This window comes from Etheostoma spectabile, chromosome 5, assembly GCF_008692095.1.
Source record: "Etheostoma spectabile isolate EspeVRDwgs_2016 chromosome 5, UIUC_Espe_1.0, whole genome shotgun sequence".
Taxonomy (NCBI): Eukaryota; Metazoa; Chordata; class Actinopteri; order Perciformes; family Percidae; genus Etheostoma; species Etheostoma spectabile.
This window is the reverse complement of record NC_045737.1, coordinates 12,801,479-12,824,544: the sequence shown is the minus strand read 5'-3', so window position 1 is coordinate 12,824,544 and position 23,066 is coordinate 12,801,479. Positions and strand designations below refer to the sequence as shown.

The following is a 23,066-nucleotide window of genomic DNA, read 5'->3' as shown; positions in this document are numbered from 1 at the left end:
GCACACTCTGGCTCGAAGAAACACAGCTGAAATCAGCCAAAACATTGTAAACTCTATTCTCGTCCATAAAGTACTCTGCACTCATTTTGGGATGCCATTTTCACAGTTCGCAATAGACGCAAAGAAAACTGGAAGTTGTGTTTATGAGTAGCATCTAGAGCACGCTCCCTGGCTACCCTGGAGAAATCTAAGCTGAAATAGCCTGTAGTTTTTCCCTGCCTTCCTTCCTCCCTCAATGTCTCGTCACTGGCTGCAGGAAGAACAACAGATTTTGCAGGTGAGAACTCAGCTCCCTCGGTCAATATAGCCCTCACTGGGAAATTTATTGCTTCAAACGGCTTGATTTAACCATCAAAACTGATTGGACATTGACATTAAAAGTTTCCCTTTAATGTAGCATAATGCAATGTTCTTGTCATGCGGGGTGGAAGTATTTACTAGTACGAGTTGGAACACTCCCAATCCCAATGGCCCGACCTTGTCTATCAGCGGCTCTGTCTCACTTAAACACAACACCTTACCTGCATAGTATCAGTGATCATTCTATTACTTGAATATAGCGCTATGAACTCTGTTTACAAAATGCTGTCATCTTTTGGGAGACCCAGTGTTGTCTCCTAAAGGCTGCTTGGTATATGTTCAGTTCATCCACCCGGTGTATCCAGTTAATTACACTGCAATCGTATAAACATGGAACCTGCTGTTGCTTTTTTATACTGTATATGCCTTAATTCATATGTTTGGCAATCATGATTAAAGGATGTTTATATATATTTTTTGGTCTGTGCAGTTTTCTCTTTATAAGTGACACTAAAAAAACTAAAATATTTGTTTTTGTACATAAACCAGCATTCATTTACAAAAAACACCATAATATTACTACATGGAATAATATATGGAGATTCCAATAAGGCTAAATTTAGTTTTTGTAGACCTTATAATGAACAAGAAGAGACATATTTTGGTACAATATTATTCCTTCATCAATTGCAGTTGGTTAATGGTCTCCTGTCTTCTTTGAATTTAAAAATGTATCATATTTTTTTAATTAGTGTTTAATTACTTATGTAAGTTTATTAATAAAGGCACACGAGTTTAGTATAAGTGGATTACTATTAATAATTATTATTATGATGACTCATTTTCCCTTTTAGTGTGATAATGATTACTTGGACTGTAGCAACAGTCTATGAGTAGAAGTAATGACGTGCAGTGCCCTGCACTTCCACCTCCGACCAGCAGGGGGCGGTGAATACGCTAGCGTGTTTGTCATCACTTCCGGTTTTAAAACAAAATGGGTGGCGCCAAAGCTTGACAACAAAGCGGCTGTTTGCTGCATTCAACGGACACTCAGCGTCCAAGTACACAAACTCTGTTGTGTTTAAATGTTACGTCCACGTTAACTTTCCGAACCAAACGAAAGTGTAAAAAGGAGTTTGAATAAACAGTTTCCCGTTACAGTTGTACAAATGTCATCATGGCTTCGAAGACAGACCAACTTCTTATCGTTGTGTCCATCCTCGAAGGTAAGCGCACAGCTATCTTCTAACGTTAAAGTAAATTAGACAGTTAACATTACGTGAGACAATATTATATGTCTTTTAACACTTAATTCAGTTACACGACTGTCATGTGTAACATATTCAGCTGGCTATTAAGTAGCCTGTTCAAGCTAGTTAGCTTTAGCAGTTAAATCCACCCTGACCTGAAGTAGCGTCAACTGTCCGAGAGCTGGAGGAAGTGTTCAGATCCTTTACCCCAGCAACGTTAAAAGTACTAACACCACGCTGTGAAAATACCTGTAAAAGTCCTGCATTAGAAGTGCTACTTTAGTAAAAGTACGTTAGAATCAGCACAAAAATAAACTAAATGTAAAGTGTTAAAAGTAGAAGAAGGTTGTACTATTGTTATGTCAAGTACCTAAAATTATGTCAAGTACCTCTTATTTGTATGTAAGTAAAGTAACGTTACTTGTGTAGATGTACTTAGTTACATTCCACCACTGACAGCAGTCTTTTTTTTTTTGTTATTTAAAAAAAAAAAAATGTTATTCCAGCTTCTTAAATGTGAATATTTTCTAGTTTTTCTCTCCTCAGTGATTGTAATCTCTGAATATCTTTGAAATATTTGAGGACGTCATTTTGGGCTTTGGGAAACAGATACACTGATTTCTGAAGTTCCATAGACCAAACATCTAAACTATTAATGGAGAAAATAATCAATAGGGTAATCGTTATTTGCTGCCTTATACTTTACATCAGTATTGTGATATGAGGATCTGGATTTTGGGATTCATCTTAAATGTGTTGCTTTCCTCATCTTTGAGGTTAAGGGATATCATTGTTAAGTGATGTCCCGTTAAGTGACACAGTGATGTTTATAGAGGCTCAAAGAGAAATGGCAATGATTTAGAGAGTACTTGGACTTTATTGTAGACTTTTTTTCTTTAACTCTACTTAGTTATTTACTGTTTTTATTGTCAAATCAAGTAGAAAGTCACTCCCAGGGCAGGCTTACCACCTGTAGATTTGTATCTATCTAACTCATTGTAAGCAGTAGATGAAACTTAAAATGTCAGTTTGCTTTGCTCGTCATCTTCACTGGTGGTAATTCACCAGGTGAAAGTTTGTTTTGTACATAGGAGAAAAAGTTAGGATAGAATTGAACTTCCCCTTTTCTTGAATTTTCCCCCTGATCAATAAAGTGTCTATCTATCTAAACCCATCTTTCTTTCCCCAGGTCGCCACTTCCCAAAGAGCGGTCGCCTCAGTCTGGTGGTCCAGGCGAGCTTCGATGGCGAGCACCTGGCCACAGACCCGGTAGAGCACAGAGAACAGCCGCTCTTCAGCACCGAGCTGGCTTGGGAGCTGGATCGCAGGACCCTGCATCAACACAGGTCTTACTTACTTGCATGTTTGTTTGATTAACAACATTACAAAGAGATGCGAGAACAGCCGAGAATCAGTTAGCCAAGAAGTAAAAAGACAATTTTCTCTCACAGGACTCAATAATCATGTTCAGGTTACTTTATTGTTACCCGTAGGTAAACTAGGTTTACAGTCTAAGAGGCAGGACACCCTTAAAACTTTGTAGGTTAACATAACTTACATACACACACATTTATTAAACATATAGAACAGACAGTAAAACATGGATATAAAGAATAGAAAACCGTTCAGGACCAAAGCGCTTGTGCGTTTTGTGAAAGTAATTCTACAGTTTGTTCAACAGAGTGATTGCTGCTTGCCCATTCATAGGGTGCAGGTTATCTTGTAATATGGCCCTAGCCATCCGCTGTAGTTGTTTAACATACAGGGATGTGGGGTGCAGCTGGGGCTCCCCTGACATGTTATTATACAGACCAGTGTTGCTCGTTCAGAATCCCAGCAGGAAATGCATATTATATTTATATTTGTTAATGATGATAATACCTTTATTACACCTTTCAATATTACATTTTAAAGTGATTTACAGTAAAAACAAATAATAAAAATAAAAACTAAAAGATGTCAAACAACATAAAGCCCTTAAAATTAAATAATTACAACAAATAAAATCACTTAATAAAAAGCCGTAAGATAAAAGTTGTAAGAAGAGATTGAAAAGTTCCAACGATGACTAGTAGTGTTTGATTTTGTAAAAATGAATCAACACTAAACTGTTTAATATGAATGCATTTTCTGTCCTCCCAGACTGCAGAGAACTCCCATCAAGCTTCAGTGTTTTGCTGTCGACTCTGTTAGTAAAAAGAGAGAGAGTGTCGGCTACATCGTCCTCGACCTCCGATCTGTACAAGACGTCAAACAGGTGAACCTCTGCTCCCTCTGTCTGGGTGACATGTTGAAGTGTTACAATCAGGGACACCAAGCTGTTGTTCACTGAGACCAGACCAGTAAAAAATTATATTTTTTGTCTATCAGGAGCCTCGCTGGTATCCGTTGTTGAGCAGTAAATACACCAAACAGAAACCAGCCCTCCTCCTCTCCATGGCGCTGGAGAACGACAACAAGCCCTCCGAGCCCTCTCCTGATAGGTTCAAAGCCAAGAAGGCCCCGCCCCGACAAGGTCAGCTGGTTCATCAGTGCTGTTCTTGCTGTTTTTACATTACTGTTATCTCTTGTATGTTACTTGTATATGTAATTAATAGTTTATAATAATAACACACATGCAGCAGTAGAAGGTTAAAACTGGGACACAAAAGTGAATAAATGGCAATTTGAGCTGTTTTTTTGTTTGTATGATTATTTATCAGTAGAAACAACATGTTCAGCTGTAATGTGTAATTTAAAAGACTCAAAACAACACTTTTGTGTTGGATTTCTTGATGGCAGTCTGTCTGCTCTGTCTGTCTGGTAAGCTTTGTGATATCTGCAACACTCTGCAGAGATCCAGATCCCACAATTCTCACTCATGTGCAGTTCATAAAGGAAAAAATGAAGCATATAACTCAGAACCTTTTGGATCAGTGATAACATACAGGGAATGCAGCACAAAATTCTTCACAATAAGAAAATTACATGACATAAATATCGTTTTGCATTCAAATCGCGATTCGAGCTCTACCGATTCAAAATTGATTCATAAAATTCCAGAAATCAATTAATAATATTTTTACTTTTTCTATTTATTATTATGTTTTTTTATTGTAGGTCTATTGCAATCACATGGTAGATAGACAGATACTGTATTGATGACCAAGGGGAAATTCAAGGTCCCAGTAGCTTACAGACATTACAAACAACATACAAATACATCATAACAGGATGTTTAAATAGCAAATCCACATGAATAATGTGGACATACATACATACATACATACATACATGGGAAAAGTAACTACATTTACAGTACATACTGTTCATCTTTTTTTAATCAAGAATTGTTTTTGAATTGAAAATCGATATTGAATCGCAAGCCTAAAAATTCAGAATCGAATCTTGACATTTTCTGAATTGTACACCTCTAATAAATAGATGAACCAGAAGTTCTGAGTAAATGAAATTTTTATATTCTGTTCTCTTTCCTCCCTCTCGTGTTGTAACTCGTATGCTGCTCTGCTCTCGTAGGTTCTCCTGCAGTAAGTGACCTGCTGCCAGACAAGCTGGAGGCCTCACTGATCCCAGATCAGGGTTACCATCAAGTTGGACCTGCAGATCACTGCTCTGATATGTTCGTCCTGTCCGTCACTGTGGCTTTTGCTACCAAACTAGAACAGGTGAGAACAGTATGTTGACCTCTGACCATCTGTTTGTTAACCTTCATCTATGCAGTGTGGTATCATTCAGTAGAACGCCTTAAGAAAAAACTACTGGCCTGATTTTCATAAAACTTAATGGTAGCATGGGAACCCATAACATTTTTGAGGGGATCCGAATCACAGGGCAGACAAACAGTACATATTTTTTTCACTTTCGTTAATATGTGCTGCATATGTGTAGTGTTGAGTTCCCAAATCCACCAAATTCACACTGCATTAAAGCAATAGTACGTAGTTTCTGTCTCCCCCATGAGGAATTCTAAGTGATGACAACAGAACTGTTGGCGCGTCCACATGATACAACCCTTTCGTGATCTGCTTTAGCGTTTCTAATATTTTAGAAGGAGGCGAACAATGAGCTGCTGACAGAGAGCGAGTGAAGGAGAGAGAGAGAGAGATGATGTCACACAGACGACCAGCGTTATGTGCTCAAAAGAGCTCATGAATCTGAAAGTTATCATCCCTTGTGCGCAAGGTCGAAATTGCAGTCTAGTAAATACTGAACAGAACTCTCGTTCACTTGGAAGAGCACCAAGACCCCCGTTGTTTGCGGACCAGATTTTGTTTGTTTGATCCGTGCCAGAGTTCGGGTGAGCCTTCAAACGAACCAGAAGTATCCGACCAAATGCTCCAGGTGTGAAAGCAACCTAAAAATTATGCAATAAAACGTTAACATTGTGAGATAGGGCGTGCCTTGGCAGAGGTCTGTGCTCTCCGTGTGCCCTTCTAGTTCAAAATGTGGACTATGGTAAAAACTATTTTATTCTTTGTCAATATGGAAAGCTAAATTACGACAATGTTTATTCATCTGTCAGTCGCTTGAAGAAAAAAAAAATCAATAGCAGATAAGCTGTTAGTCGAGTAATACATTTAAACATTTTTGCAGCTTTTCAAAACATCAGAATGTTTATCTGTCTTGTTCTTTTCAATTAAAAACTTTTGATCCAACAAAAAAAGTATCACCATTTTTGGTGATACTTGAATTTTTTTCAATTGAAAAAACAACTTTAAAGCTTTGACCCATCAATTATATAGTCGAGTTTGAACCATCAAATGGCTGAGTAGGCTCTCTTGTTGTTCCCCCCAGTTGATCCCCAGCACTATGAAACTGTCAGCGGAGGGGTCAGGGTTCTTCTTCTACTACTCTTTACTGGGGAACGACATCACCAGTGAGCCTTTCCACAATCTGCTGAGCCCCGACTTCGAGCCGGAGCGCGCCTCTGTTCGCATCCGCAGCAGCAAACAGATCCTGCAGACCTTCCTGTCTCAGCAACCTAGTTTACAGGTGAGTGTGGAAGATTTTCATTTACAGCTCATTACAACCTGTTTTTAGGCCATTTTTCATCAGAGGTTCCTGTTCTCTTCAGATCCACTTGTGCTGTGGGAATCGCTCTTTGGGCAGTACAGACGTCTCCTTCTCAGCTCTGGCTGCTGTGTCTGTGGATCTAGAGAACAAGGCAGCGACAGTGGAGGGAGCATTTATACTCCAACCTCCTAAACGTAGCAGACAGGTGCTGCCGGCTCTTCCCGCCGACCTGCAGCCGACTGTTGGGGTGGCTGTTACCCTGAGGAGGGAGGAGGTCACGCCACAGGTACACACACCTAGGAAATGTGGACTCAAACAAGCTTTCAAAGGATAATATGCAAATTTGTGAATATATGTGGTTTTTAACTGTTAAAAGAAATCTTTCGCTGCAGTAGCAGGTATCTCCAACTGAAACAATCTTTAAAATAAAAACGTAAGAATAGATTGGTAATTTAGTTTGTGCATCCTTACGAGGGACAGAAAACATCTTGTAGTGTGAGCAGCAGGATTTACTCGTCATCATATTTTCTTTTGTCCTTTCTCCAGTCTTTAAGGAAGAAAGAAGGAGGTGGAGCTCAGTCACACCTCAACCCTCCTCCCTCTTTTCCTCCTGCTCTACAGAGACCTCGAAGCTCCTCTCCGGTCCGAAAACCTCCCGACTTTTCTCCCCCTGGTCCTCCTTTCCCCCCTCCTTCCTCTCATACAGAGAGCGAAGCAGAGAGTCTGCTGGAGGAGCTTCAACGTGGTAAAGAGCAGGCAGGACTTCTGGCAGGTGAGGCTGGGAAATAACCACACGTCCGCTTCATACAAGTTTCTAGAGCTGCAGAGATTAATCCATTAGTTTCCAACTATTACATTAATCGCCAACTATTTTGATAATCAATTCATCCATCTCTGATTCCACCTTCTTAAATGTGAATGTTTTTCTAGTTTCTTCACGTGTGACAGTTAACTTAATATCTTTGAGTTGTGGACAAAACAAGACATTTGAGGACGTCATCCTAGGCTTTGGAAAACACTGATCAACATTTTTCCCTCTTTCCTGACATTTTATAGGCCGAACAATTGATTGATTAATCAAGAAAATAATCTACAGATTAATTAAACAATAAAGATAATTGTTAGTTGCAGCCCTAGAAATTTCAGATAACCAAGGAGGAGTAACATTGTGTTTGTTCATGTGTCCAGCTGCAGATTTGGAGTTTCCTGTGCTGCAGCAGAGTCAGACTGAAGCTACAGCAGAAGGTGGAGCATCATCTGTTAGTGTCTCTGCTCCCAAAGTGTCCATCCCCTCCTCCGCCCATCACTACTGCTTCTCTCTGGACCTCCGTAGCCTCGGAAACCTCAGCCTGACACACCCCATCGCTGCAACGCTCAGGTATAAGCCTTAGCCTTAATCCCACCTCTGTAAAGACATATTGTTGCAATTATAACATACAGTTTGGGCATAGTCTGCCTTCGTCTAGTTTAGCCTTGAAATATACTTATCATAGCAGAAAAAAATGAAAGTTGCAATCATCTTATAAATAATAAAATTTTATATAACCTACTATTCAGTGCAGTACAGCGGTCTAAATTGTTTAGTGATGGTTGTGTGTTTGCTGTATTTCAGGTATTCATATCCATTCTTTGGCAGTGCAGCTCCCATCATGACCAACCCTCCTGTGGAGCTGCAGAGGAACATGGAGGCGTCGCTGCCTCAGTCCTACTGCGCCTTCGACTTTGCCGCTCTGCCCCAGCAACTGCAAGACACATTCCTCCAGTAGGAACACACAAAACTACTTTACATACATACTGTAACCTAATGCTTGCAGTGTAATGACCTGTTGGTAGAGTGAGGAAGGATTGTCAAGTATTGACAATCACATACTTTCTCTTATACTGTTTCTTCTTAACAACAATAACTGTCCTGTTTGTCAGTGTTTTTTTTTATCAGATCTGTGTTTTATCTGATTCATCTGCACCTTATTCTTTCCTTCTGATAAGTCTACATTGTGCACAACAAAGAAACATTGCTGCTTTAGACAGTTTGTGATGCTGCCATGATAATATCCTCTGCTAAATCACATTTGGCCAGCAGGTGGTGCCGCAGGAATGCTAAATGTGTTTTATATAGTTTTTGTCTCTGTGAACATTAATGATGGAGCTGCTGGACGCCCTGCAGTGTAATGTATAATTTGTCTGGACTCATTGTGGGTATCTGTGTGGTGTTGTAGAGTTCCTCTGGTTGTCGAGGTTTGGCACAGAGACTCCACCAGCAGAGACCAGTTGATAGGACGAGCCTCCGTCCAGCTGTCTCACCTGCTGAGATCTGAGAGGAGCAGAGTCCTGGGATCAACCGGGGAGCAGAGCTGGAGACAAACTCACCAAGACCGCATCCCTGTGCTCAATACACACCGGTAGGAACCAAACACTGACTCACAGACTGGTGACATGGTGCATGGTAACCACTGCTAAACCACTGTGTTTCCATCCTTCAGTCCCAGTGGGAAGGTGGCAGAGTTGAGCTATGTGGCAACACTGGAGGACCTGGGGTTGGTCAAAGCCAGAGAAGTCATTGTGTCTGACTCTTCACAGGTGAGACAGGTGTGTGTGTGTGTGTATGTGTGTGCATGGATTGGTTGAAATAAAATGGTTGTTTTTAGGGATGCCAATTAGGATATTTATTTGGATTTTATAGCAGGCCCTTGGTAACCGATCATTTACCGTTAACTGACAACATAGTCCCAGTTCAACCATCCAGTCTCTGCCTGGCATACACTGTTTAGGACGGCCAATTTAACCTGCCAGTCCTCATGGATATAGGGGCATGTGTGATGTAGCTCTCTGCTGTGAGCGCTGTCCAGCAGAGAGCCACAAACTAAGCAGACCAAAGTTGCACTGCTGCTAGTCAAGAATTCTATTGCTGTTTAAAACTATTTTTTTATAGAATTAATCGGACCAAATTCTTACTGTCGGTTAACGGTTAACTGATAATCATTAACATCCCTAGTTGTTGTATTAGATTGCTTTTGATTTCACAGGTTTACCTGATAAAATGGTCAGTCAGTGTACAGACCACTTTTCAAGTTTTCTGGTAAAATTTCACCTGTTTTTAATCCTCATATGTCATCAGAACGAAGCTGCAGTCCCCCCACAGCCGTCCTCCCACCCTGCTGCTCCCAGCGTTGTCCCGCTGGGCCCCCCAGCTCCAACAGCCCCCAGAGACACCCAGGAGTACCGCACGGCCCTAGAGCTGGAGCTGTGGAAAGAAGAGCAGGAGGATCTGTTTGATGATCAGGTAATCACAGGACTGAAAGTAAACGTGATAAGACTAGAAAGAAAAAAGTATAATGATTGAATAAAGTGTTATAGATAACGTAATGTAAACACAAGTAGTAGTAGTAGTAGTAGTAGTAGTCCCTCATGTTGACTGTGTCAACTGAAATATATATAATATGATATTTTGTGTGTTAATGTGTGTTTGTTTCAGTTGCGGAAGAAAGAGCTGAGCCACATGCAGGCTCTGGCAGAGGAGTGGAGGAGGAGAGACCGAGAAAGAGAAGCTCTGGTCAAGAAGAAGGTACACAAAAACGCACAACCCTACTGCTGTATATGGTACAACAATACACACAACACTTACACATTACTGTATATGATGCAAGATTTCTTTTTTTATATAGACTAATGGGACACTTAAATCTGAATTTTAAAATGACTGCCCGTGTTTTTCTTGTGCTTCTCCCCAAATCTCTTTCTGCTCGCAGGAGGTGGAGTATAGTCTGTTGGAGGAGCAGCTTCAGAAGACTCTGTCTAATCTGGAGAAAAGAGAGAAACAGCTGGTTGAATCCGAGCTGGAGGTCAGACTCACCTCTGACACTTTAATATACACAGCAAATCCTCAGAATTTAACAGCTTTAACTAGTGAATGTTAAGGGTTTTTTTTTTTTAAATGAAAAAGTAATAATCTGGAAGATTTTTATTCAAAAATTGTCTGTTAAGTCACTAACACCAATGAGGTAACACAATGGGGATTGAGCCACTGATGAAAGCTCTTGCATTTGTAGTATTATGAACTGTGTCTGTGGCGACATTCTGGGGAAAAATCACACTTTCACTTTTATGGCATTTTAATTTCTCTTGTGTAAAAGAGGGTTATGGAATCTGTTCTAAAAAATCTAAATGTGGCATATTGGTGAACTGAAACTTAAATGTGTCCAATTGATACACAGTACGCACATAAATCTATTAATTTGACACTCAGAATAACAGTGTTATCAATGTATTACCCACATTTTTCCGCTAAAGGAACCACAGTGTTTTAAAGCGTGTGTTTTGACAGTGGTTCTGTTTGTGTGTTCAGACTCAGAGGCTGCAGAGGGAGCTGCGAGCTGAACACGATCTGACCCAGAGGGAGCTGCAGGAGAGCAGCAGGAGGCTGCAGCAGGACTGTGACCACCGGGTGGCGCTGGAGAGAGACAAAGCCCGACTGATGGAGGAGGAGAGAGGTCGACTGCTGCAACAGGTACAGAGATAGAGAGAGTGTGTGTACTTTTGATTGTGTCAGAGTGATATTGCGTTCCATTTATACTATTCCGGAGGTCACTGTTGTAAACACGCACCCTGGACTCAAATTTCCAAGTTGGGAAGTCAGACAATCTTGCAGTACCCCAATCTCAAAATCCAACATGGCTGCCCCGTGCATCAACAGTTGGGAAAGCTGTAGTAACAGACAGTTATTAGCACTTCTGTCTTACTTGTGTCTCACTAAATCAGTCTTACACACAGTCCTGTCCAACTTCTACCTGTGGACATGTTGTCACGCAGTTTGTATGCACGACAAAATCAGGGTAACACGTTGTTATCCCCTGGTATTGCTATCAATGGCTAACCTGGCTAACCCCAGAATGATAAAATCCGATTTGTAAATGGAACGCATTCAACTCGGGTGTGGCGTCATTCCCAGCTCCGACTTCCAATTTCCGAGGTGTTAAAAATAATAACTTGTTTCTCTGTTTGTGTCGTCCAGATTGCAGACGGCGAGTTTCGGTACAAACAGCTGGAGAAAGAGTTCCAGCTCTACAGAGAACAACAGAACATCAGACCAGAGTTCAGACTGCAGTCAGAGGTCAACCTACTGACTCTAGAGAAGGTAATCTACTCGTGTTTAACATCATTACTACCTACTTGTCTCTCACATGTAAGCAGAAAAACAAAAACAAAAGACAAGTTGCTGATCTTTTTGCTGTGTGATTATTAAGGTGGAGCTGGAGAGGAAGCTGGAATCCACTACCAAGTCCAAGCTGCACTACAAGCAGCAGTGGGGGCGCGCCTTAAAAGAGCTGGCCAGGTTCAAACAGGTACCGTTCGTCTGGAGGGAGGGGCGTTTACAGTGAAGCACTCACCACAGTTTCATAAAAAATTCTGAGAGTTAACTTTCAAAAGACCTAAAAAGTGGAGTCTGTGACGTTTTTTTTTAAAAATGGTCCATTCCTAACCCAAAGTCAGTGGATCCAAAGGCTGTCAGTTTCCATGTGGAGTAGTATTGTTTAGCTGCAGGAAGTTGTAAATAGGTACATACAACTAAATGTTATGTTATACCAAACACAAATCAGACAATGCTAGGACAGCCAAAACCGATCGATTTCATGATCCCTTCATTTGGTCATTATTATCCCGACTATTGTTTGGTCTGTGAAATTTCAAAAATATAGACAAAAAAGCAGCATATTCTCAAAATGATATCAGATTAATTGACTGATAACTTCTGTCGAATGTTAGAACGGATAAAATAATGTCAGCATGTCAGTTTTTCCTCACAGCCAGACAGTTTTAATATCTCAGATGTTGAAGCCTCCTTAAACTCCCCAACAGAGAACATTTGACTTTTGGAAAGTGCATAATGATGTGACAGTAAATGTTAAAAAAAGAAGAAGAACTGACATCAATAAATGCATGGATGATAAAAAATCACTCTACAAGTCAAATAAAACCAAACCAAAAAAGCCACACCTTGGAGACTAACTTTAGCTCCAAACTAAAGACACAGTGGAGAGCCACGCTGAGGCTTCTCCTCCTGACACCGGTTATTTTTCACAGCAGATAACAGTAGTTTTTCTCTGTTGGGACACCTGGCAGCTTCAGGACGCTGCAGGTTTTTGTCTGCTGCTGGAGACGAGCTGGCAGTGTTAGGACATTTAACAGCTCTGTTTAAAGACACAGAGCGGAGGAGGGGAGGGAACGGGACGCCGACGTCATCTGTTCAGTACAGTACAGTATGTATGTGGCCGGTGTGCATAAAGGCGAAAAGAAGCTCTGATAAAATTTCCTTTAGCTAAAAACAAGTTGTCGACAAACATTTCATCACGTCTGATCTCTTCACAATAAAAGCATCCGGTCGGTTTGCCAGTTGAAAGCTTTTAATGTGAAGCAGGAAAAGGTTTGGTTGCTTTAGCATAAACCCAACGTGTGTGTGTGTGTGTGTGTGTGTGTGTGTGTGTGTGTGTGTGTGTGTGTGTGTGTGTGTGTGTGTGTGTGTGTGTGTGTGTGTGTGTGTGTGTGTGTGTGTGTGTGTGTGTGTGTGTGTGTGTGTGTGTGTGTGTGTGTGTGTGCGCGCACTAAACTGATGGCTCTCACACATTTCATTGTCTACTTCACCTCAGCTAAATATTTGGATCTGGTGAAAAAACACACCTCTCTTTTTCTTTCTCACTCTTTCCTTTCCTTTTTCCTACACACACAGACACACACAGACACAGACACACACACACACAGACACAGCACTAAGTGGGGCTTCAGTCAGCCTAAGACTAATGTAAACACACACAGACCTTATCTGACAAACTAATAACTGTTACTGAAATCAACCAGCTGGAAAACTGGACAGACATGGTTTCCTCTCTTTTCTTTTTGCATCAATCTCTCTTCCTCTCTTTCTGTTTTTCTCCCCTTCTCTACCTTTTTCTCTCCCTCTGTCTTTCTCTTCCTTTCTCTTACCCCTGTTTCTCATATTTTTCTATTCTTCCACCTCACACTTTTTCCAGTTTATAACTTCCATTTCCCTCCTCCTTTTTGTTGTCATTTGTTTTTAGTCTTTCTCTTCCCCTACTGCCTTTTCCTTTCTCCTCTCTTCTTTTGCATCAGTCTCTCTTCTTCCTCCCAATCTCTCCCTTCAGCCACTTCTTCTATCTCCCTGCCTCTTATCTCTCTTTGTCTTCTGCCTTTCCTCTCTACTTTCCATCTTTTCCTTTCTTTACCTAATTTTTCCACTTCTATTATCCCTGTATTCACCTTTTTTTTGTCCACTTTTTACCTCTTCTTTCCCTTTCTTTTTCTCTGCCTTAACCCTCATTCCTTTTTCCCCCTCTCTCCTTTTTCCAGCTCATACTTCATTTCTTTCTGTTCATAACTTCCTTATCTTTCCACCTTTTTGTCATTTGGTTTAAGTCTTCTCCTGTCTTTTCTTTCTTTATACTCTCTTTCTTTGTCTCCCCCTCCCATCCCTCCTTCCTCCCCTCTCTAAGTGCCACATCATCGTAAAGAAAACACGGTGTGATTTATGCAGCTCTAAAGGGGTTCGGCGCTGAGTGTCACCCCCCGCCTATTAATCATCCCTGGGATTGGGTTGAGCAATAATCTAGCCAAGCGCTAACTATTCACTCTCGCTTTTTATTAAATATCAGGCCTGTGTTTACACGACCATCCGTCTTGGTGCTCGGCGGTTTTTAAAGCCGGCTTTTGTTTGGTTTTTCTCGGCCTCTCCTGGCCTATTTATTCTCTCCTCTCAGCGCCTCGCATGGCGTGCTGTTTAGCTCAACTCGGATCATAAAAATTCTTGTCGGACGAATAATGTGCTTTTCAACTCAGGAGGTGTAGAGCGAGAATTAATGTCCAGACGGCTCTGAGGTATTAGATCAGAGAGTTAGCCTCTGTCTTTTTCAATCCAAAATATTGGGACAAGGAGCTTAAGTTGGTCTTTTCAAAGCAAAAATATTGGGACAAAGAGATTAAAGATCTGAGGCTGGAAGCTAAATTTGGTATTTTTACAGCCCAAGTGGAAGGTCAGGAAACTAAATTTGGTCATTTATATAGGCCCGTACCGAAAGAATATTTATATCTGTAAATCCAACAGTAACATGAGACATCGGTGCAAACCTCCAGTTTACCAAAGTCTGCTGTCTTTGTAGTTAATAAAGTTTGGTAGATAAGATCCAGTGGTGTTTACCTGTTTAAAGCCTCAGTGATCAAAGTTGGTCTTTTTGTTTTGTGTTTATTTTTAATGCAAAATCTCTAATAATCTGTAGCTCAGTCAGCAGATAACTTGGTCCAGTACAAACAGACACTCGTGTTTCTACCACTCATCAGTGGAGTTTTGTAACAGACCCATACTGCCAATACGATTCTTAAGCGATTATCGATGCAACAATTATTTTATGTACATTTCAGTGCATGATTTAAAAAAATACTATATATCTGAGTTTGTTAGATTTTGACATATATAGTATTTGTCACACAAGTTTTAATGAAATGTTTTGTCTACTGAGGTTTTTGTTTTGTAGTCATTCCATGCTTAAGCCTGAAAGATGCTTGTGAAAGTCCCCTTCTCTCTCAGTGATCTTCCGTATCAGAGGCTCAGTCATGTTTAAGGTGGAGAATTGGCTTCTTAGAACATGAAACATGAGGCGGTCAGATGAAATGTGATAAAGTAGATCAACAGCCTTTATGTGTTTTGCCTAACAATTTTATGTAATTCTTATTAGATTATTTGTATGTATACAAAACTTATTTATTTGTCCTTTTGGACATTTTTGTGTGTTTTTTTTGCTGCACTCTTGCCTGAACTCTAAGTTTCCTTTGTCCATTATGCCATCCTCTTTCAGTCACTCTTTTTTCTGATATGTACATGTCTGGAGACGTTTACTTTAAAAAAAAATCGATTATTAACTTAGAAGAATCGAGCATCAATCGTTCTAGAGAGAATCGCAATGCATCTAAGAATCGATTTTTTCCCCACTCCATTAACGCAATTTTCCCAGTCGGGAACTCATTTTCCCGATTATTCCGACACCAGAAAAATGCAGCACACATGTCCTATCTCACTACGTTAACGAAAACATGAAAAATGTTTTGTTTCCGCCCCGTGATTTGGATCTGCTTTCATAAAAATCGGGCTAGTCATTTTTTCATATCATATCTTGGTTTCAGTCAGTTGAAGCACTCACGCTTTCAACGTTTGGGGTTCAGTTCCCTCCGTGTCCGTCTTGACTAAAACTGACCTCTCTCATGAGTCTGTTTGTACAACGCTGTCTGTCAGAGAGCAGATGCAACATGTCCTCAGAGGGAATTTCAGTATTACTGGTCTCAGCGGAGACTCTCTGATGGTTCCCACTGGGCATTCCTGGAATATCCTGGAGCTCCAGTATGAGGGGCGTGTTCCAGACAGGGAAGGTCAGGGAGGGTGATACATTTTCTGGAGCTAATGAGGGATTTAATAGAACATTAATATGAAAATAACCCATACTGCAAAAACATCAGTTGTAGTTTCAAATTAAAAGCCTTTAAAAAGTCAGAGGGCCTCCTTTTTCATATTCTTATCCTAAATCTCCTCAACTTTTTTCTTCCAGGTTGCATTCACCAAACTCTTAACTGCACAAGCGTTTGGTAGATCACTAGTTTCAGCCTGATAAACGCCAACTGTTCATGCGATTTCCATACGTAACAATGAATGCCCCTAAAATTGTTCTGATTGATTTTGTTAAGTGTTGCCTGGTTAGGTTAACTTATGATTTGATAGATAGTTCCTGATTTAAATACACATATTGCCAAATTCTTAACCGTTTTATTTGTGCAAAGTCCTTGTACGGCTGCTTGTGTTTAGCCAACGTTTGACTTGTTTTGCTAAATTAATAAAACATGATTATATCCCTACAAGTACGGTGTTAAAGAAGCATTGGCTTGCTATGGAAACAATACCCAGTCGTAGGAACCCGTCAGTGTGCTCGGTGGTTCTAATCTGAGCAGCAGCTTCTATCGCAGACAGGCAGACCGGGTTCTTAAACTCTGCTCCTGTGTCTCTTATCTCGGACTTATCGCTCTACAAACCCGCCAGAGCAGCCCCAACACGCTGAGCTTAACCCTTCAAACACTCCGAGATACAGCACTGCTGTGGAGGTATTTAACCCTGTGTGGAGCAGATCTCTTCTGGGTTAGTTCAAATATATTATGTAGACACTTTAATCTGTATTGGTAATTCAACAATGAATAATAACATCAAATTAAAAAAAAAAGTGACACATTGTTTCCGTTATTCATGCAGTCCTGTTGATGGATTCATTAGTTTTGTACCCATGATGCTGTTTTGAGTATTGTGTGGAGCTGAGGCTTTTAGTTAAAAGCTAAAAAATAATAATGTATTCCTTTCATTCACTTTTTATTAATAAATCTTGTTTTATAGATTTTTCAGTCAAAAGATGTAGCTCAAAAGAAATTACAACACAAGAAAATGCAACACATTAAAACAACAACAATGAAATGAGACCATTATAAGTTACAAGGAAGTTAATTAATCGATAAGTCGGTCAACAGAAAAAACATTGGCAATTTCATTTATTATTTTTTAGCATTTTTTTCAAGCAAAAATGTCAACAATCGCTAGCTGCAGCGTGATGGTTGAAAACATGTTCAGATTTGGGAATTGGGATTGGCATTGTAACTATTTTCTGACCTTTTAAAGGAACTATCTTTTTACAAAAAAATAATGTCTGGATTAATTTATGTTTAAAACAAAAATTGTTAGTGGACGGTTTAACATGTAAACTGTCAGTTTGTTCAGTCTTCATTAAGAAGAGTCCTTCCACAGTTGGCCCTATATTTCCCCGATGTCGTCTTTTTGGCGGATGTGACCCGTTTGACCAACATCTTTTTGGGCTTTGTGTGCCTCTGTTAGTGATTCGCCTCGTCGCTGCACTCAAGTTCATTCACATCCAACTTTAACTCCTGGGGAAGTCGTGTCAAAGGTTTTCTGCTTTCAGTTTTCTGCTTTTCTTTATTTTCTATATTAAGTAATCCAAATATTTTGGGGGTTTGGGCTGTTGGTCAGACTAAACTAGACCTATAAAAGGAGTCTCTTTGAGCTGTGCAGCATTTTAAAGGAATTGTTTCTCTATTTTCACTATGAAGAATAAAATCATATTCAAGTGAGGACCATGAGTCATTACATCAATCCTGGGTTCTTTTTGATTTTTCAAATTGTGTAATATTTAAATTCTTCCCCCTGAACCCCCTCAGGTGTGGAGCCAGCTCAGCTTCAGTCGCTCAGCTCTTTACAAAAAGAAGACATTTTATATTAAACCATATTTTTCCGTGATTTCAGTTTTGTGATCCTCGTTTGTCTCTAATGCGAGTCCCAGTTGTCCTTTTTTCGTGTTTTATCCATCGTTTTACAATTAATGACATCCTGTTGCGTTTCCAGAGTTTAAGTTCAAATAACTAAATTCAAAATGACTAGATGTTTCTTCAAATCATTCAGATGTTTTATGTTGTGGTAAATATTTAATCCTGTTAGAGAGAGGTTGATTTCCGGTTTCACTCGTCCGATCCCGTGTGCAAGCGTAAGACTCTGACCGACCGTCGGACTGACTGCCTCCACGAGTTGGTCAAAAACGTGCCTCAACACACCGAAGCGACGCCGATTTGAGGGTACGTTCTGCACGTGCGCGAGGTGTAACATGTTTTCCAACAGCAGACGGCGTTAATCTGTACTGTCGCCCAAAAAGGAAAACTGGCAGCTGATTGGACGAATACGTTGCGTGGGTCTGGCTTCCTGGAATTTCACAGCCAGACCGCCATGGCGGCTTTTTCTGAATACGATCTTGTATTTAACGACAATAGTTCATGGAAACGTGTTTCTGAAAGCTTTTTAAGTTAGAAAGAGGCCGTGCAATTTTGAGAGGCGTTCGTCACGCTTATCCCGCGCATCATTTCTGGGTTAGCACTCCACCAATAAGATTGGTCATTGAGTCCTACTGCCCACCCACCGATTCAACATGTCGAATCAGCCCAAATGAAGACCGTCGGCTCCTCCGACTGACGATGGCACGGAGCACACCGAACCGACTCGAGTCACCGACCTCGCCAGACTGTCCGACGACCGATAATCGTGGTGGTGTGTCAGCCTTTAAACCTGTTTGATTTTCTGCAAACCGGCTGGACCATCACTTAAGACAAGCCCTGCAATAAAAAAAATAAAAAGTTGCCTACATCAACAGCCTGTGCCAACTGCATGAAATCCAAATGTGTATTGCATTAGTAATAAGCAATGTGACGAGAGCGAGTTGTTGCATTTGCCCTTTTCCATCCAGTGTCTGCACGGAGCTCGTGCTCAGGTGTAGCTGCCGGGAGGATTCATGACGTAATAACTGTAAATAATCTGCTTCATGGTCCTGAGTTTTAGTAGCTTTTCTCCTTCCCCCCCCGCTCCCCGTCGCCGCCGAGGCCTCGGTATCACCTCGTCCTCTAATTGTTTCAGGACTCTGCCTCAGATTGTCCTTGGCAGCGGGCACTAGAGAAAATGTTTAGCATGTTTGTTTTTCTAGTAATTAACCTTAAAACTGCCGTAATACAGACTGCTAATGGTCCACAGAGAGCTGAGCCTGTGTCAACATACCACCGCCTGTGTGTGAGTGAGACTGAGAGAGTGATGTTTTCATGAGCGATTGTGTGTGTTTTTTTCTGCTAGGAGGGGAGGTGATCAGGCGTGTGAAAAGTGGTCGGCGGGGCAGTAATGTGAACATGTTAGTTTTCCCATCCAGAATCAGCCGGCTGCTCGTTCTGCTCTGTATCACCAGAACACACACACAGATTCCAGCTTCTCAAATCACCTCCAGTCTGCTGCTTGCCATGTTTTCCACGTTTTTCCTCCCAGTTAGCAGCGGCTGGTCGGTCGGTCTGTTAAGAAGATATTGAAATAACTGCTGAGTCGGTATAACTTTGAATTTGGTGAGGATGCTTAGTGTTTCCCAGCAGGTTGTTGGATGCAAACCTGCAAACTCTGAATCCCTTTTGACTGACTGACACAACATGTACATGTTTTTGTTTTCCAGCTGTAAGCCAGCAGACCGAGCCCAGATTAGTATTGTGGGTCATTTTGGGAAGTCTGAGCTGGAGGCCGGAGCAGCTGAAAGAAATACGACTTTGTAGATGTTTTTATTAAGTTTTTCTCATCGTGTTCGTGTGAATTCGTCCAAGTCCTGCAACATTCTTCTCAGGGCGGTTTTATGAAAATGTGAAACCAGACAAATGTATCACCGACCTCTGTGTAATTAGGGAAAAACAGTTCCTTGGCATCCAAACGCACACATTTCATCCCCGAGGTCAGAGGTTTATTTTGAAATGTTCTCAGTTCAGATTTGCCCCGTAGACCACGGCAGGACGGCAGGACTCATGTTGACAGACAGACATTTTGACAGTATTATTATAGACAGACCAAAACACATGCTTCATGTTTTGTTTTTGTGTGTTTGTTTGCAGCGGGAGCAGGAAAACGCCATGACGCGGCTGAAGAAGCAGCAGGCGGAGCTCGAGGCCATGAGGCTGCGTTACCTAGCAACGGAGCAGAAGGAGGCGGTCCACCAGGACAGAAAGGAGCTGGAAGACATCAGGAACGAACTCAACAGGTCAGATCCTCTCGTTTTTATAAATGCATTTCCATGTGAAGACAAATCCTTCAGGTTTCAAGTTCTTTGGCATGAATTTTAACAGGGACGTTTTTAGCTAGTGTGTATATATAAATGTATCTATGTGCACTACATACTGCACTCTGTGGTTATTATCTAACATATCTAATTAAGAAAAGTGTTTGATTTTTTTCTTTGACAGATTAAAGCAGCAGGAGGACAGGTTGGGCCCCGCCTCGTCCCCGTCCGGCCCCGCCCTCACTCAGAGTGTTAATGAGTGCGCTGACGAACATCTGAGCCGCCTGCTGGAGGAGAGGGACACTCTGCTGAGGACCGGCGTCTACACGCACGAAGACAGAATCATCGCCGAGCTCAACAGACAGATACAGGACGCCATGAGGGACAGAGGAAATCTCTGACGTCCAATCAAGAGACAAGGTCGCATCTGAGACTACAGGTTAACCATCCGCTCCGGCTGCATTCACACACACTCGCCTGAGGTTTACTGTGTGTTACTCTAACCAGACAGTGTAAACGTGGCCTTAAATCAGAAGCACAATACTTAAATAACTTCACACATTCGTGTCTGAGTGTTAATGAGTGTTTGTAATCATTCCTTACTGTCCATCTTAGAGTCAAAATTATTACAGCAAAAACAAATCTGTGTAATTATGACTGAGTATTGTATTAAGATGGACTTGAACAAAATGTGATTTTGTCCTTTAAAGGATCATTCCACTAGTTTTGCATGTCTAAACCATTAAGACTACAATTATATCCAACAATATTATATAAATATATAGTCTTTTAGATATTCTGCTTTCTTCAAGCAGAAAACCGTTTCATTCAGTTTTCAGTGAGCTGCTGATGCATTCAAGGACATTCAGATGTTTTCGAACCTGCCTGAACCTTTTCTCAAAGTTCACTGGAGCTGAAATGAGTCGTCGATTTGTTTGTGAATTGTCAATGATTTATTAATTAACAATTCTGACGTCATCTTATTGTGATGGGCACTTTAGAAACTTAATGATTGATCAATCAGAAATGAATTGGCAAATGAATCCACATTTCCTAAACAAATGTAAACTGAATGAACTAAAATAAATTAAAAGCTTAATACTGATTTCTGAATTAGTTAAATGTTTACATGATAAGTAGTTAATGGAGTAAAACATGAAAAGCAGTCTATTCCTTTAAAATAGCAATGTTTGAGCATCAGAGGGTTAAACTCTGAACCTGAAATATGTGTTAAGTTATTAGAGATTGAGAAGTTTGTGTTCAGTCTGTAAAGTGTCGATGTTTGTTGTGTTTTTATGTGACAGCAGGTGGCGCTGCAGCCTCAGAAACTTACACTCCTCTGACCTGCAGAAGCTGTGAAACATTAATTTATTTTTTTATCATCGGAACAGAAATGACTTTTGAGTTTGCAATAAATTATTTTGGGATAACACCTGCGGTGTAAATGTGTGTTTTTGTAGTTTTTTAATAAAGACTTTTAATATAATTCTGTTTTATTAAATGGCAGAGAGCCACTGGAGAGATATTTACACTCTTAAACAAATAAAGAGCATCATAAATTATATTCTAATCCTTTTTTGTAATTTTTTCTATGGTTCAAACGCTTTGTAAATAATGATGCATTTTGATTTACTATATTCCAAGTAGATGTTCAAATATGAAGTGCATAGAAATAAAACAGTGCCGAGATGGAGTGTTTGATCATTTATTTTAGTACTTTTAGTTCACTTTTAACAGGGATTTTAATCAGCAATTAAAATCTTACATTTTTAATGACATACTATATGATCAATTTTTATTTTTGTCTTAAAGATGTCATAGTATATCAAAGTAATTGTACAATATGTCACAAAAATGTCATAAAAGGTCAGAGTGTAGTATGTCATATGAAGTTGCAGGTCATAAAAAGTTATAGCATAGTATATATAAAAAAAAGTATAGTATGTCGTAAAAGGCATAAAAAAGTTATAGTATAGTATGTCGAAAAAAAGTCATGGTAATGTATCTCACAAAAAGTCATGTCTCATCGAACTGCAGCAAGACTGCTCGTTCAACGTAAACGTCACCCAACGTTAGGAATCCCCTCTAGAGGACTCCCTTTCCCTAGATAAACAACACAACATCACAATGTCACAACAACTCAGAGTATCGTGTGTGTAAAAATGCCAAAAAAGTCATAGTATAGTATGTCGTGAAAAATTATTAAAAAAGTCATAGTATAGTATGTCAAAAAATATCATAAAATGTCATAGTATAGTATGTCGTAAAAAATGATTTAAAAAAGTCATAGTATAGTATGTTCAAAAAAGTCATAGTACAGTATGTCAAAAAATCTGATCAAAGATTAATAATATAGTATGTCATATAAAGTCATAGTATAGCGTGTTGAAAAAATGCCATTAAAAGTTGCATGTCATAAAAAGGTACAGTATGTTGAAAAGAAATGTTAAAAAGTCATAGTATAGTATGTCAAAAAATTTCATCAAAAAGTCATAGTATAGTATGTCAAAAAATATCATAAAAAGTCATAGTATAGTATGTCAAAAAATATCATAAAAAGTCATAGTATAGCATGGTGTGCTCCATCTCTTTCTGGGTCTTCTTCTTGTTCAGCTCCTAAGAGGACCGGGAGGACAGATTGAGGAAGAGAGAGAAATTAGGGGAAACTATGTATGGATTACTTGTAGTAGGTGCTAGTGATTTAATATGGTTTGGTCAACTTGTTCAACTCATCATTCTCATTGTCATATCTCACTTATTATTTATTATTTACTTTTTACTCATCATTCCCATTCTCACATCTCACTTATTATTTGTTATTTATTCATCATTC

At 40.1% G+C, this 23,066-nt stretch overlaps 1 protein-coding gene and 1 long non-coding RNA gene across 2 annotated transcripts; one reads left to right on the top strand and one right to left on the bottom strand.

Moving 5' to 3' along the window:
* Positions 1-1,281: 1,281 nt before the first annotated feature.
* On the top strand, positions 1,282-21,663 carry cep120 (centrosomal protein 120). The gene is made up of 21 exons (XM_032516395.1): positions 1,282-1,361; positions 1,462-1,526; positions 2,740-2,896; positions 3,693-3,807; positions 3,921-4,065; positions 5,067-5,215; positions 6,345-6,542; positions 6,625-6,849; positions 7,110-7,335; positions 7,752-7,941; positions 8,176-8,325; positions 8,780-8,962; positions 9,044-9,140; positions 9,679-9,843; positions 10,036-10,125; positions 10,310-10,402; positions 10,906-11,067; positions 11,572-11,694; positions 11,804-11,902; positions 20,070-20,215; positions 20,418-21,663. The coding sequence occupies exons 2-21, from the start codon at positions 1,478-1,480 to the stop codon at positions 20,632-20,634; spliced, it is 2,979 nt and encodes a 992-aa protein (XP_032372286.1). The 5' UTR covers positions 1,282-1,361; positions 1,462-1,477; the 3' UTR covers positions 20,635-21,663.
* LOC116689780 (uncharacterized) lies at positions 9,118-18,721 on the bottom strand. Its single transcript, XR_004332093.1, has 4 exons — positions 18,567-18,721; positions 13,410-13,412; positions 12,674-12,680; positions 9,118-9,130 (listed from the first exon to the last, which is right to left on the bottom strand). It is a non-coding gene; the product is annotated as an uncharacterized LOC116689780 (long non-coding RNA).
* Positions 21,664-23,066: the final 1,403 nt, after the last annotated feature.

Bases quoted from the DNA above. Each gene is read 5' to 3' on its own strand.
- cep120 (XM_032516395.1), top strand. From the start codon at position 1,478: ATGGCTTCGAAGACAGACCAACTTCTTATCGTTGTGTCCATCCTCGAA. The intron at 5,216-6,344 runs GTGAGAACAGTA...TGTTCCCCCCAG, and splicing joins TTGCTACCAAACTAGAACAG to TTGATCCCCAGCACTATGAA. The intron at 9,141-9,678 runs GTGAGACAGGTG...ATATGTCATCAG, and splicing joins TTGTGTCTGACTCTTCACAG to AACGAAGCTGCAGTCCCCCC.